Source organism: Pelodiscus sinensis, chromosome 5, assembly GCF_052426305.1.
Source record: "Pelodiscus sinensis isolate ZL-2025 chromosome 5, ASM5242630v1, whole genome shotgun sequence".
NCBI classification, from domain to species: Eukaryota; Metazoa; Chordata; order Testudines; family Trionychidae; genus Pelodiscus; species Pelodiscus sinensis.
The window spans coordinates 102,184,215-102,199,537 of NC_143056.1; the positions used below are offsets into that span (position 1 = coordinate 102,184,215).

At 44.1% G+C, this 15,323-nt stretch overlaps 1 protein-coding gene across 10 annotated transcripts in view; it reads right to left on the reverse strand.

Moving 5' to 3' along the window:
* Window positions 1-15,323, reverse strand: part of BMAL1 (basic helix-loop-helix ARNT like 1) — a 121,380-nt gene that overhangs the window by 65,835 nt on the left and 40,222 nt on the right. For 6 of the 10 annotated variants that reach the window (XM_075927850.2, XM_075927856.2, XM_075927848.2 and 3 more), the window contains 3 exons: window positions 7,710-7,799; window positions 4,597-4,736; window positions 3,861-4,008 (listed from right to left, as the gene is read on the reverse strand). In XM_075927850.2, the coding sequence (XP_075783965.1) occupies window positions 3,861-4,000 (140 nt within the window). In that variant the 5' untranslated portion in view covers window positions 4,001-4,008; window positions 4,597-4,736; window positions 7,710-7,799. The remainder of the gene's footprint in view (window positions 1-3,860; window positions 4,009-4,596; window positions 4,737-7,709; window positions 7,800-15,323) is intronic. The other 4 variants (XM_075927851.2, XM_089778613.1, XM_075927852.2 and 1 more) reach the window with 3 other exon arrangements.

A 15,323-nucleotide genomic window follows, 5' to 3' on the forward strand; every position in this document is an offset into this window, starting at 1 on the left:
GACCCCCACTGCAACTTAAGATCACTGTGCCTCGGTCATCTGTCACTAAGAACAGCCTCTCCCCGTCCTCTTTGGAACCTCCCTTCAGGAAGTTGAAGGCTGCTATCAAATCCCCCCTCACTCTTCTCTTTTGTAGACTAAATAAGCCCAAACCCCTCAGCCTCTCCTCATAGGTCATGTGCTCCAGTTCCCAATTACTTTTGTTGCCCCCCACTGGACTTTCTCCTGTGTGTCCACATCCTTTCTGTAATGGAAGGTCCAGAATTGGATGCAATACTCCAGAAGTAGCCTCACCAGTGCAGAGTAAAGGGGAATAAATAATCACTTCTCTACATCTGCTGGCAACGCTCATCCTAATACAATTTAATATGCCATTAGCCTTCTTGGCTACAAGGGCACACTGTTGACTCATAGCCAGCTTTTACATCCACTGTAATCCCTAGGTCCTTTTCTGCTGAACTGCTACTTAGCCATTCAGTCCCCAGCCTCTAACAAAGTCTGGGATTCTTCCGTCCCCAGTGCAGGACTCTGCACTTGTCCTTGTTGAACCTCATCAGATTTCTTTTGACCCAAACCTCCAATTTGTCTAGATCACATACTAATCTAGGGGGAGAGGTAGGTATCACAGACGAGGCCACAGTATAAGGGTGAGCAGCAGCGGCCCTTCTCTCCGAGAGGGCTCATGGGGAGGCTTGGCCTGGGGGAAGGGATTGCCCCAATGTTGGGGATTAAGTCAGTGGGATTATTGAAGAGGGTGCCCTAGGCATTGCCTGCAAGCTACGAGCCAAGCGCAGTGTGGTGGGTTCGAGTCCCCCTCTCCCTCTCCCTCCCCAACACCAGTTTCCCCAGGGATGGAGCAGGCTCTGGCATTAGGAAGGCAGGATAAAATAGAATAGAAGCAGTTGAAAGGGCTCTCGTGTCCCGGCTCACAGGCAACATGCTAGCAGCGAGCCCTTTAAATAGCAGGAGTTGAAAGGGCTCACAGCTTTCCCTTCAGCCCCCTCCCCGACATGATGCCTGGGAGCTGTAAGGGAAGCACTAGCCCTTTCAACTCCTTTTAACCCCGCCCCTTCTGGAGCTCCCTTCAAAAATTATTGCCCACCCCTGCTCTAGCAAGTTAAATAAGATATCAGAACTTCCTGTAAGCTATTCTGATTTTTATGCTTTTAGACAGCAATTTAAAGCCTTTGGGTTGATCTTGAGATGCATATGGATTATCAGGGCTTGACAAATGGCGGCAAAACCTACTCACCAGCCCCGCACCGTACAGGAGCAAGACCCGCATTGCTCATGCGTGTGCCGCTGGTGAATGGGGCGACCGGCTGAAATCTACTTGCCACGGGTGAGTAGATTCAGTGATTTTGTCAAGCCCTGTGGATTATCTATTCTGAAATCTGGCATAAATGACTAAAATCTTCACTTTCCTAAAAATCTCCTTATTTCCATTTCCTCCCACTAGTTAGGAATACTATATTCTTATGGCCTAAATTATCTCCATTCATTTAGCTTCTCTGCTTCATATATCTATTTTAAGTATCGCTTTAGTACTGACAAAGTTAGTAAAAAAACCAAGATGATAGAACTTCCTATTTAAAAAAAAAAAGAGCTGGACCTGATCCAATTTCTACTGGATCAAGTGCTCAGTTCAACCTTGATTTACATGGGCATTAGAGCAAATCATAGAACACTGGTTAGGGCAAAGAACCAGGCAACAGGATATCTGAAGTCTCTTCTCAACGCTGATGTTATTTACTGCAGGGGTGGTAAACCTATGGCCAATGGGCCGGATCCAGCCTCTGGCTTGCTTTGATCTACCCTGTGACAAAGCTTGAGACTCCCCCACAGTGGGGCAAACTGGCGTTCAAGCCCCAGCCTTGCAGCAAATCTGACCCTCGGTGCCCCCCTGAGGGGCTGGAGCATGATCACTAGCTTGCTCCAAGCCTCCACCGTCCTCCCTCCCCCATCAGTTGGAGCGCAAGCAGAGCCCTACTTTCCTAGGAGTAAGATGAGTATCTCTAGTTTTGGGGGGTGGGAGGAAGGATTCTCTTTGTGTGTGGTCCCCAAGTGATTTTTCTATGGGCCGGTGGCACCGACTGGAAAGAAAAGTTCCCCATCCCTCATTTATTGCACAATTATACCTAAGATTTGAAGTTTAAATACTATGAATATTATAATATACATATTATGAAGTTTAAATACTACTTCTCATGCTTTTCTGCCTGCAAAGCCAAATTATTAATACCATTAATCTCATGGTAGAGGCCCCAGACAGAGAAGAAAACAGTTTAGAAACTGCTAAAGTTATTTTAAAGAAAAGGATATATGCAATGCTGCTGTTTGCTATACCATGCTTTAAAAAAAAGTGTGAGTATTTCTAAAGGCAAAACTTAAAAGAAAGCAAACGTATCAATATTTCTGTATATAACATATACCCTCCCAGTTTCAGGCATAAACATCCCAAACACACAGTGGTAAGGGTCATGTGAAAATATGGAGTCATCTGATAACCAATCCAGCATTCTGCCCACATCCATCTCCATCAGCAGGACTTCTAGTATTCCAAATCTCTAAGCTATTTTCAAATGGTTTATGAAAAAATAAAATCAGCTAGCAGAATAATGTTTGCCTTTTCCTAACCAACTTCACCCCCAATACAGTAAACTTCCGATAATCTGGCACCTTTAGGACCCACGGGGTACCAGATTATCAGATATGCTAGACCAGCATTCCCCAAATGGTGTTCCACGAAGTGAAAATAAGGGTTCCGCGAGAAAATTCCATTACAACAACATGTTATTATTAAAATAATAATAAATATTAAGCATTTATGAATTTTATTGAAACCAATTTTCATTTGTGTTGATCTCATGACCTTGTTTAGCATTTGTTTATTATTATCCTTACTTATTTGTGGTCTACTTTTTCAGCTCCATATATAAGACTGCTATTAGGGGTTCCACAAAATTCTTTTGAGTTTAAAAGGGTTCCGTGGCCAAATAAAATTGGGAAACACTGTGCTAGACTATCGGAAGGGGGGGCTATGAGGGATCTGGGGTGGCATCCCCTCCCGCCCCACCCCAAGCCCCACATAGCCCCCCCCTTCCGATAGTCCAGCTCTGCCCCAGGCGCCCCCGATTCCGCCGCTGCTGGTCAGTTTCAGCAGCGACTGAATTGGGGAAGCCGGGTGCAGAGCAGCTCCAATTGTCCGGCTGCCCGGAGCACTTCCGGGTTCCTGATGGTGCCGGACCATCAGGCGTGCCGGAGCATTGCATGCTGGATCAATGGAGTTTTACTGTATATAGAATTGCTCTACAAATATCACTCCCAAAATTACGTTCGGCTGCAGTCCAGGAAGGACAACATTTTAAGATGGGAGCTTTCTGGTCTGGCACCCTTGAGTCAAGGCTCACCTCCCAGCACTGGCGGGGGCTGCACTCCCAGGTACCAGCCCCACTGCCTCCAGCCCAGCCAGGGCTGGGCTGCCAGTCTCCCACTGGCTGGTGCTACGTTCCTGAGTAACAGCCCTGCTGCGCTCCAGAGATGTTGCTGGACCACAGAGTCCCGAATTTTAAAGGTTTAACCTGTACTTTGGAAGAGTTACAGGTTCAAGTTCAAATGTCCTTCAAACTTATAAGCACTATAATAAAACAACATGTCATGTCTAAAGCCAGGAATTTCCCCTTTGTTTTAGGATAAAGCTTTTATTTAAAGAAGTTTCAATAGTCACATAAATACAGGATATCAAATGTGTTCAAGAAATTGTGCCATGACATATGCTTGCTTCATAGCAAAACTGCAACAGGCTAGAAAATATAAGTATTTCTCTCAGCTGAGTTAATAGCAATAGAAATCCTACTTACTGATAATCAGTAGAACTTCCTTTCCTTTTCCTATTGCAATCCATTCCTGAAGTACTAAGGGAACTGGAAATTAGGTCAGTGGGTCCTGGTGACATAAAATCACTTATTGTTGAGGAAATGTCCATCCTTTGGTCAGCCATTGAATTGTCTGAAATCACCCCCCAAAACAAAACAAAAATTAGAGCTATTATTTTTACATTACATTTAGGCTAGGTCTACACTGCAGAGCTTTTCTGGGATACCTATGTCGCGTACAAGAAACATGTCCACTTTTTCGGAACAATTTCCAAAAAAGCAGATGCATTTTTTCCACCATCTCTGTAATCCTCATTCCCCGAGGAAGAAGGGATGTGCCAAAAGAGGAGGTTTTTCCAAAATCTGGCACCATGTAGATGCGCCAAATTTCAGAAAAGCTTCTTTCCAAAGAAAAGCGGAAAAAGATACGCAAATTGCGGTTCACAATTTGCGTATCTTTTTCCGACTTCTCTTTGCAGTGTACACCTAGCCTTAGAAAGAAAAAACAATTTTTTTTTTAAACTCTGAGACAACTTAAAAAAGACTGAGCAGAGATGTAAAATAAATGAACCCTTAACAATGTTTTAGAGTACTATAGCCCAAATAACCCACTTAACTATATTTCACATGGAACACTACCAGAATATTGTACTTAATAAAATATTGGACACCAAAGTAACTACACATCAGCAGCAACTAAATAACAATGGATAGTTCTTACCTTAAAACTTACTTTTTGGAAGCCTAGATCCAACCTAGAAGAAAAGTTCTGCACTCAATCTGCTGGCTGGTTCTGCCTCAGCAATCACCTTAAAACTTCTTTCATGCTCTGCAACTTATTTATTGACCTCTTTCAAAAACCTGAATCGGAAGAACAAACAAACAAGCCACAAAAATGTTAAAAGATGTCTGGTTTGTCTAACCAGCCTCTTCTAAAATTAAGTTTGACAAACATGTCCTAGGATGTGAAATTAAACAAAACAGCTGCCCAAAACAGCTAAATTTTAATTCTCCTTGATCAATCACAAAACTTCTATGAATTATATAGTACCACATGTTCACCTGGCACTTCACAAGTAATGTACCTGCCCAAAGCAGCTTACAATCTACTTTGAACAGATATAACATTACTGGTTGACTTAAAAGCAGAATCACTGGAAAAAAAACACAACAACAAAAAAAAAAAAACAGATGGGTTTCAAAAGGACATATCAACTTAAACACACTTCTACCAATATTTGGTAGAAATTTGCATAGTGATATAAGAACATCTGAGATGACTATAAACAACAAGGCATCAGTTTTACATTGTGCATTTGAGAGCACCTTGTATCTACTGTCATTGAATTTCTGTTTGTGTACTTAAATCTTCAGCACAGAAACAGGGTATACAACCTGAGTGCCCTCTAAGCTGTGCAGGTGAATTTTCAGCCCCACCCATTCAGTCAGCTCCCTGCACGGAGCATCTGACTGGGTGGGGCTGATTAATCATCTGTGAAGCTGTGCTGCCTCGCAGCTTATGGGGAACACTGGGTGCAACAACTTTTTTAATACTAAGAAAACATGATTTCTCCAAATAAAATACTAAATTTGACCATGTTATTTCTAAATGGAAACCTGCTCTTTACTGTTAGAAAACTGACTAGACCTATCTCACAGAGCTGGAAAGGACCTTGAGAGGTCAAGTCCAGTCCCCTGCCCTCCTGGCAGGACCAAGTGACATCCCTGACAGATATGTCCTAGCTCCTTAAATGGCCCCTTCAAACATTGAACTCAAAACCCTGGGTTTAGCAGGCCAATGCCCCAACTACTGAGCTACTCCTCTTCTTGAAGGGGAGGAACTGCTGGTCCAATCAGACAGTAAATTAATGGGAACAAGGCTTCTATCAGAGTCATGCTTAAGTAGGGGATGAGGAAAAGGCAGGAGCACAGAGCCCTCCAAACATCTATAGGAATTTCTTGACATCTTTTGGAATAGCTATTAATTAACAATAAGAGGGTGATCAGAAAGGGTGTGGGATCCTTACTGGATGAGGGAGGTAACCTAGTGACAGATGATGTGGGGAAAGCTGAAGTACTCAATGCTTTCTTTGCCTCTGTCTTCACAGACAGTCAGCTCCAAGACAACTGCACTAGGCAACACAGTAGGAGAAGGAGGTGGGCAGTCCTTGGCGGAGAAAGAACAAGTTATGAACTATTTAGAAAAGCTAGACATACACAAATCCATAGGTCCGGATTTAATGCATCCAAGGGTACTGAGGAAGTTGGCAAATGTCATTGCAGAGCCTTTGGCCATTATCTTTGAAAACTCATGGAGATCGGGAGAGATCACAGATGATTGGAAAAAGGCAAATGTAGTGCCCATCTTTAAAAAAAAGAAAAAAAAAAAAGGGAAAGAGGACAATTCAGGGAGCTACAATCCAGTCAGCCTTACCTCAGTCCCCAGAAAAATCACAAAGGGGATCCTCAAAGAATCCATTTTGAAGCACTCAGAAGAGGGGAAAGTGATCAGGAATAGTAAACATGGATTCAGCAAGGGCAAGTCATGCCTGATCAACCTGATTAGCCTCCATAATGAGGTAACTGGCTCTGTGGCTATGGGAAAGTCAGTGGATGTGACATACCTTGACTTTAGAAAAGCTTTTGATTCAGTCTCCCACAATATTCTTGCCAGCAAGTTAAGGGAGTATGGATTGGACAAATGGACTGTAAGATGAATAGAAAGCTAGCTATACTGTCAGGCCCAATGGGTAGTGATCAACGGCTCAATGTCAGGTTGGCGGTCGGTTTTTAGTGCAGTGCCCCAAGGATTGGTTCTAGGGTCGGTTTTATTTAACAGCTTTATTAATGGCCTGGATGAGGGGATGGATTGCACCCTCAGCAAGTTTGCAGAGGACACTCTCCTAGAGGGAGAAGTAGATACGCTGGAGAAAGAAATCTGATGAGGTTCAAAAAAGACAAGTGTACAGTCCTGCATTGCAGATGGAAGAATCCCAAGCATTGTTACAGGATTGGGACCAAATGGCTAAATAGCAGTTTGGCAGAAAAGGACCTGGGGATTACAGTGGATGAGAAGCTTGGGCAGGGGGCTTGACTTGATGACCTCCTGAGGTCTCTTCCAGCTCTATGATGAGTCAACAGTGTGCCCTTGTAGACAAGACAGAAAATGGAATATTAGGTTGTACTAGGAGGAGAATTGTCAATAGATTATTACCCTTTATTCAGCTCTGGAGTAGTGTGTCCAATTCTGGCCCCCCCCCCCACTACAGAAAGGATGTGGATGCATTGGAGAGGGTCCAGCAGAGTGCAACCAAAATGATTAGAGGGCTGGAGCACATGACCTATGAGGAGAGCTGAGGGATTTGGGGTCATTCAGTTTGCAGGAGAGAAGAGTGAGGGGGGATTTGATAGCAGCCTTCAGCTTCCTAAAGGGAGGTTCCAAAGAGGATGGAAAGAGGCTGTTCTCAGTAGTGACTGCTGGTAGAACAAGGAGCAATGATCTCAAGTTACAGTGGGGGAGGTCTAGGCTGGATATTAATAAAACTATTTCCCTAGAAGGGTGGTGAAGCACTGGGATGGGTTACCTAGGGAGTTGGTGGAATCTTTATCCTCAGAGGTTTTTAAGTCTCGCTTGACAAAGCCCTGACTGGGTTGATTTAGTTGGGATTGGTCCTGCTATGGGCAGGGGGCAGACTCCATGACCTCATGAGGTCTCTTCCAGCCCTATGATTCTGTGATTCTATAGTTAGGAGAGTTACGGCCCATACTTTCTCTAGATTAGTTGAAGTCAAGTCCTGCATCATCTTGATGACATGACTAAAAGTAAACTCTTACTTGTACAACTGCACATCCACTAGTGTGGTCTAGGTCATTCAGTGCCAGCAATGCCCCTCTGGCATGTATATTTGCCCAACTGGACAGTCTCTATGAGAAAGAATTAAAGAACAAAAATCAGATATCCAAAAAGGCAACACAGAAAAACCTGTTGGGGAACATTTTAACTTGCCTGGGCACTCACTAATGGATCTCAAAGTCACCATATCATTTCAAAGCAATTGCAAAAGCCAGCTTAGTTAAGTTCTAATTTCAGAACTTAACTTCATTTACAAGTTTGATGCCTAGGACAGAAGTCTAAAGAAAGACATTGGCCTGATGGCCCACTATATTCCACATCTTAAAGGTAGTGGGTACTAAAGTATTCTTATCAGCTTCATTTAGCATGGACACTCTAAAGGACAATTTCTCTCCCCATTTTCTCCCTCCCCTCCCCCAGCCTCTCTGCACTATTTATTTGAAAAACTGGACTGACCCCCCCCCAAACTCCATCTGAAGAAATGGGCTGTGCCCACAAAAAGCTCACGATACCATCTACATTTGTGTTAGTCTCCAAGGTGCTGCAGGACTATTTGTGAGTTTTTTAAAGTTTTTCCAATAAACTCTTTGGATCTTGTACCAGGTGCAGTTATTACACCGATGTAAAATGAGTGCAACACACTAACAAATCAAAATGGTAGCACTTAGTACTAACTTTCCACTTGTGTAAATGACTACACAAGGTGCAATGATTAACTGAGCCCTCTAATTCATGGCTGCACATACATGGGGTTGATCTTCATAGGCTAAAATTCTGCCATAATATTCTGAATTAAGTGATATGTTTTTAAAAAGGCAAATTAGATATGTTTAAAAAAAAAGGCAGCCATACTGAAAAGAAACACTGAATACTGGTTAGGGAGTAGTCTACAAAATAAGGCCCTGATCCTGCAATAAGGCCCCTATGAGAATCATACTGCAGCATCTGAGATTACATTTGTAAAGTGTTCTCTTCCCCTTGAGATAAGAGTAAGATTCTTTATAACTTTATAAATAAAATTTCGGCAAGTTATCAAACATCCTAAACATTTCAAAGCAACTTCAACTCCACCCTCAAAATTAAAACAATTTAAGCAAATAGCATAGAACACAATCATATAGTTTCTACACACTTCTAGATAAAAAAAAGTCCACTGACAATTCAACCCACTCCAAAATTTTATACCATGGACAAACAAATCTTAATAGCATATTTTGTGCAAACAAACAGATCTTGTATAATTCAATTACAATGCCAAATGCCATAGAATCAAGGCGGTAAATTACAGAACTGGAATTGTACCAGCAGATTGATGAAAAAATAAAAAAGTAGGAAACTCAGCCAGTTAAGAAACACACCATACATCCATCATGAAGAACTGAATTCTTTTAACAGAATAAAGTTACAAGAAAAATTATGACAAATCATTTACAGAGGAAGGAATTTTTTCCCCACAGCACAATCATTAGACACATTTTCCCCATACCATCATTACACAAAACTAATGCCTTTATTAACATCGGGGGTACAGGATAAACTTACACAACAAATATTCTGGTAGCACTTTAAAGACTAACAAAACATGTAGATGGGATCATGAGCTTTTGTGGGCACAGCCCACTTCTTCAGATAACCAGAGTGTTGGATGTCAGGAACTAAAATAAATAGGGGAGAAGAGGGCTGGGGGCGGACTCTTCTTGTCTCTTCCCTCCCTCCCCCCTTTCCTCCTCAGGCCAGCCCCACAGGGGGGAGAGGAAGGCAGCACCATCCAACCCTAGTCTGCCTCCAGCCACAGCTCTACTCCACCTCTTTACACTGCCTCCAGCCCAACTCTCCCCCCAGCTGCAGTTCCACCTCTTTTGCAGCAGCCTAGCTCTGACCTCATTCCCTATTTTCCCCCAGGCCAGTTCTACCCTCAGTTCTGCTTTCAGCCCAAGTTCCTTTGCTGAGTCAACTCCGCTAAGTGCAGTAATGGAGGGGCGGGATGGACAAATTTCATTATTGGTGGGGAGGGCATGACAGGAAAAATTTGGATACCACCGCTATAACATGTTTATTGTATGGATTTATGTAAGTGAGGTTTGGATAGGTCAGCTTACTGCAAAGCCTTGTGAACTGATTGTTTACCAGATGTAAGCATATCTGAATGCTGATTCAAACTATCTGGACAGCAAATGGCAAATTATTGCTGCTTAAAGCATCATCTCAGAAGATGAAAGAGCAGATGCTGAAGTCAACCCCACAATAGGAAGAGTGCAACACATTCTGCAACAATAAGCATCTAATGAGAAGGGACATAAATCTGAAGATTAAAATCCAATTCTTAAGAACATTCACTGGGACTATGTTAAATTATGACTGTAAACACATATACTCAAGCAATAATAAACTATTAATGTTGTTACAGAAGAATTTTGAAAATGTCACTGATAGACTGCATAACTAATGACAAAGTTTGGGAGATAACTGGAATTCAGCAAATGCCAGTCAGATTTATGAAAAAAATAATTTGCTAGGCATATTTTAAGGGATTCGGCAGAGGATGTATGTTTGTGAGGTGTGAAAGGAAATGCTGAAAACAGAAGAACACAAAAGTCAGAAAAAGATCTTGGATGAACAATGTGGTATCTTGGGTGGATCTAAAGGACTATTCATCCACAAAGAGATTAGGAGAGGATTTTTTTTTTTTAAATAAAGAGCTTTCATAGTTGCAACCCCGCAGTAACAGAGATGCCACATCAGAAAAGGAATATTGGTAGTTTTGTGTCTTACAGTACCACCTCACAAATTGTCAACAAAATTATTTATAACAGTGAGGTCACAGTTGTGGAGATATAATTTTGCTTTGTAAATATTTAAGACGCTAGATTTTTTTTTTTTTAAGATGATGTAGAAAATAGTTCTTGAAATCAACCTATATCACTTTTCTAAATGACATTCAGAAGCCTAAGTCAGGAAATTTTACCCATAGATCATTAACAATAAATAGTGAACTTATTCTAATTTCTTTTGACAATATATAAAGTCCCCACACAATTGGACAGAGTTCAGCACTCCCTGGTCAAGGTGGTGGCCATGGTCTAGACAGAAATGTGATGAATCCAGAGTTGACAACCCCAACTACTCAAAATGATGAGTCAGGCCCAAAATAAGTATGAGGTTTGCCAAAGAATAATACTCTTTTCTAAAAAAAAAAAAAAAAAAAAAAAAAATCACAAGTGCTGCATTTTCGTTTGCCTTCTGGTTTTTGAGCCTTTAAAAGAGGAGGTTAACTCACCTTGACTAACTGACATTCTTCGTGGTGGGCATCCCTGTGGGTGCTCCACAGTAGGTGTAGGTGCATCCTAGTGCCACAGAGCAGATTCTTGATAGCAGTGCATTGGGGCTGCGCATGCGCAGAGCGTGGCCCCCCGGGCACCAATGCGCATGTTCAGCCATCCTCCCTTCAGTTCCTTCTCTATCCAGAACCTGGCATAGTAGAAAAGCCTTTTTTTTGGTTGGCCCAAAGTAGAGGGGAGGGAGGAAGGAAGGGTAATGGAGCACCCCCAAGGATGCTCACCTGGAAAAATGTCAGTTACAGCCAAGGTGAGTAACCGCCTCTTCAAGAGAGACACATCCCTGGAGAGCTCCACAGTAGGTGATTGCAAAGCAATTTGTGCAATGGAGGTAGAGACTTTGGATCAGGCAGGTAAGTTGTCTGTAGTATGGCCTTTGCTACTCTTAGAGTGTGAAGTGGGCCGGAGGAAAGCGCATAGTGCTTAGCGTACTTTTTTTCTAATGTCCATGTAGCAGCAGCACATATATCGTCAATGGGAACTTTCCTCAGGTAAGCGACCAAAGTGGCGATCGCTCTCGTGGAGTTTTCACGGACTGAGGTAGGAGTTTGTAGATGATTGAGAGAGTAGCACATGGTGATGCAGAGATCTAATGGGATAGTCTTTGAGATTATATCAGATGCCCCTTGTTATGTTCTGCAATGGAGACGAAGAGTTGTGGGGACGACCTGAAGAGTTTTGTTATATGGAGATAAAAGAAAAGTGCCCTGTGGATGTTGAGGGTATCAATCTATGCCTTGAAGGTGTAGGCACGAGGCTTAGGGAAGAATAGAGGTAAGTGCATTGCTTGGTTAAGGTGAAAAGCAGCGCATACCTTATGTAAAACCTTTGAGAGCGTCCATTGAGAGACATTGTCCTTAAAGAAGATAGTAAATGGTGGACCTGCCATTAGGGCAGCCATCTCACCTACCCTACATACTGACGTTATTGCAACTAGGAATGCCATTTTGAGCACTGAATGGAGAAGGGAGCATGTGGCCATGGATTTGAATGGAGGTTTGAGAGTGTGGCCAATACCCGATGTAAGTCTCATGGTTCCCGTGACATATTAATGTCAGGATATAGGGCCTGTAGGCCACTGAGGAAGTGCTTGGTTATGGGATGTGCGAAAACTGTAGTGTCATCAACTGCCATATGGAAGGTTGTTATTACTGCGAGATGTACTCTGATTGAGCTCAGGGAAATTGTGATTGCTTGAGGTGAAGTAAGTAATTGAGGACTGCAGGCAGGGGGCATTCTGGGTTGTGGGAGGCCACCCAATGTACAAACAAGACCACTTGTTAAAGTACATCTTCCTCACTGAAGGGGCCCTTCTGTGTAGTAACACAGTATGCACCTGCTGTGAACATTGCAGTTCTACACCCATGAACCATTGAGGTACCATGCTTTGAGGTGAAGAATGGGGAATTGAGGGTGAGGAACCTCGGTTCCTGGTTGGAATAGTATACACAAGCTGCATGGGAGCGTGATCGATCAATCCAGGGCCATTCTGCTCAGGAGGGGAAACCAGAGTTGTTGGGGCCAACAAGGTGCTATTAGGATACTAGTCCTCACTGTCCCTCCATATTTTGATGAGTACTCTGTTGAGGAGGGAACACGGAGGGAATGCATAGAGCAAGGAAGCATTCCACTTGAGAATGAGAGCATCTCTGAGAGAGTGCTTCCCCATGCCCACCCTGGAGCAGTTAAGTGGGCATTTCTTGTTCGCTTTGGTGGTGAATAGATCTATGTGGCCCACTCTGGGAATAGGTCTGTCCAGACTGAACTGTCGATCTGCCACTCGTGATCTTGAGGTAGAGCTTTGTTTAGGGCATCCGCTGTTGTGTTTAGGGCTCCAGGGAGGTGGCATGCGCTTATGGAGATGCCATGAACAAAGCACCAATTCCAGAGTGCTATGGCTTCCTTGCATAGAGCGTGGGATCATTCCCTACCTTGCCTGTTTATATGAAACCTACAGGCCGTATTGTCTGTATATATTCTGACATGGATTCCAGTGATGTGGGGAAGACAGTGCTGGCATGCAAGCCGGACAGCCCTCAGTTTGAGGACACTGATATACAGTGTCCTTTTTATTGACGTTCATAGGCTCTGGATTGTGAGGTCTCATGTGCCCTCCCCAACCAGCAAGAGAGGCATCTGTGGTGATAACCACTGTGGGTTCTGCGGTTTGAAAGGGTATGCCCCTGCATAGATTGTACGGTTTTGTCCACCACAGTAATGATCTTTTTATTGGGTTGGGGGATTGACAACATTTTGGTCATTGAATGTAGGTTGGGCTTGTAAACCGATCTGAGCCATCCCTGAATACACCTCATGAACAGATGGGCATGGGGGACCACAGAGTTGCAAGACTCCATATGACCCAAAAGTTATAGGCAGCTGTGGGCTGTGACACATGACATTACACGGAGCAGAAGAACTAATTCGCAGGAACTTGTTGGGAGGTAGGGAGGCAATGGCTGAGGTCGACTCGAAACGAGTCCCAATGACTTGTATGGACTGAGTAGGCCTAAGGACTGATTTGTTCTGATTTATCAGGCGTCCTGGTGATTGGAAGCACTGTTGTACCAGATGGGTACAGCAATAGGAATCGTGCCTGGTTCTTGCCTTGATGAGGCAATCGTCGTGGTATGGATAAATGGTGATGCCACATTTTCTGAGGTGGGACGTGACCACTGCTAGCACCTTGGAGAAAACCCTTGGTGCCGTGGAAAGTCCGAAGGGTAACATAGGTAATGATGCAAACCTAAGGTGAAACGAAGAAAAAAAAAATCTATGCGTATGTCATATAGGCATGTGAGAGTATGAATCTTGTAGGTCAAGAGACCAGTCACTGAGCTCCAGAGCGGGAATAATGGTGAATAGTGTAACCGTTTTGAACTTTTGCCTCTTTACAAATTTGTTCAGGGTTCTCAAATCAGGGATTGGGCGCCAGCCCCGGTTTTTTTCCCCCCTGGGTGAGAAAACTAATGGGAATAAAATCCAGTAATCTATGTGAACAAGTTCTATAGTGCCCAATTGTAGAAGGTTATCTACCTCTTGTAGTATGGTCTTGTGAGGGGGTCCCTAAAGAGGGACGGAGTGGGGAGGAGGGGAAGGAGAGAAATGGGATGGTGTTATCTAAAAGAAATTGTCTGTAACACCCATTTGGTCAGATGCGATGTTGAGCCAGTTGCCAAAACATAGTGGCAGACAGTAAGTGAAAGGTTTCCTAGTACAGTAAAACTCCACTGGTCCGGCATGCAATGCTCCAGCACTCCTGATGGTCCGGCACCATCGGGAACCCAGAAGTGCTCCAGGCAGCCGGACAATTGGAGCTGCTCTGCGCCCAGCTTCCCCGATTCAGCCGCTGCTGAAACTGACCAGTGGCTGATTCCAGGAAGCCTGGGGAAGAGCAGCTCTGCCCTGGGCTTACTGGAGTCAGCCGCTAGTCAGTTTCAGCAGTGGCTGACTTGGGGACGCCTGGGGCAGAGCAGCTGGGGTGCTGCCGGGTTGGTCCTGTAGTGCCGCCCCTTGGGGACGCCTGGGACAGAGCAGCAGGGGTGCTGCTGGGTTGGTCCCGCAGCGCCAAGGGGCGGCGCTACAGGACCAACCCGGCAGCACCCCAGCTGCTCTGCCGCAGGTGTCCCAGATTCAGACGCTGCTGAAACTGACCAGCAGCGGCTGAATCGGGGACGCCTGGGGCAGAGCCGGACTATCGGAAGGGGGGGCTATGAGGGTGTCTGGGGGGGATGCCACCCCAGACTCCTCATAGCCCCCCCCCCATAGTCCGGCATATCTGATAATCTGGCACCTCCTGGGTCCTAAAGGTGCCAGATTATCGGAAGTTTACTGTATTTAGGAGCTCTGGAGGAGGTAAGATGGTTTTCAGTCTCTCAAAAGACTCCTCAAATTTGCTTATTATAGCTGAGGCAGATGGTTGAAGGGACTGAGATCGTTGATGGTGGTGTCTAACACAGCCACATTGTTAGTATGGCAGGTGGACTTGCCTTTGGAAATGTTATGTGGGTATCTTGGCCTCTGGTATGGTTGGTATCTATAGTGCCTTCTCCTTGTTACAGGTGTCTGAATGCCAAGAGAGTGTAATGTTGCCCTGGAATCCTTTGTTGAGTGGAGGATGTCGTTGGTATTCAATAAGAAGAGCTTTTCACCCTCGAACAGCAGGTCTTCCACAGGTACTTGAATTTTGCAAGGGAAGGCAGAGGAATTAAACCATGAGGCATGTCTCATAACTGACACAGCTGTTGCTCTTGTAGCTGT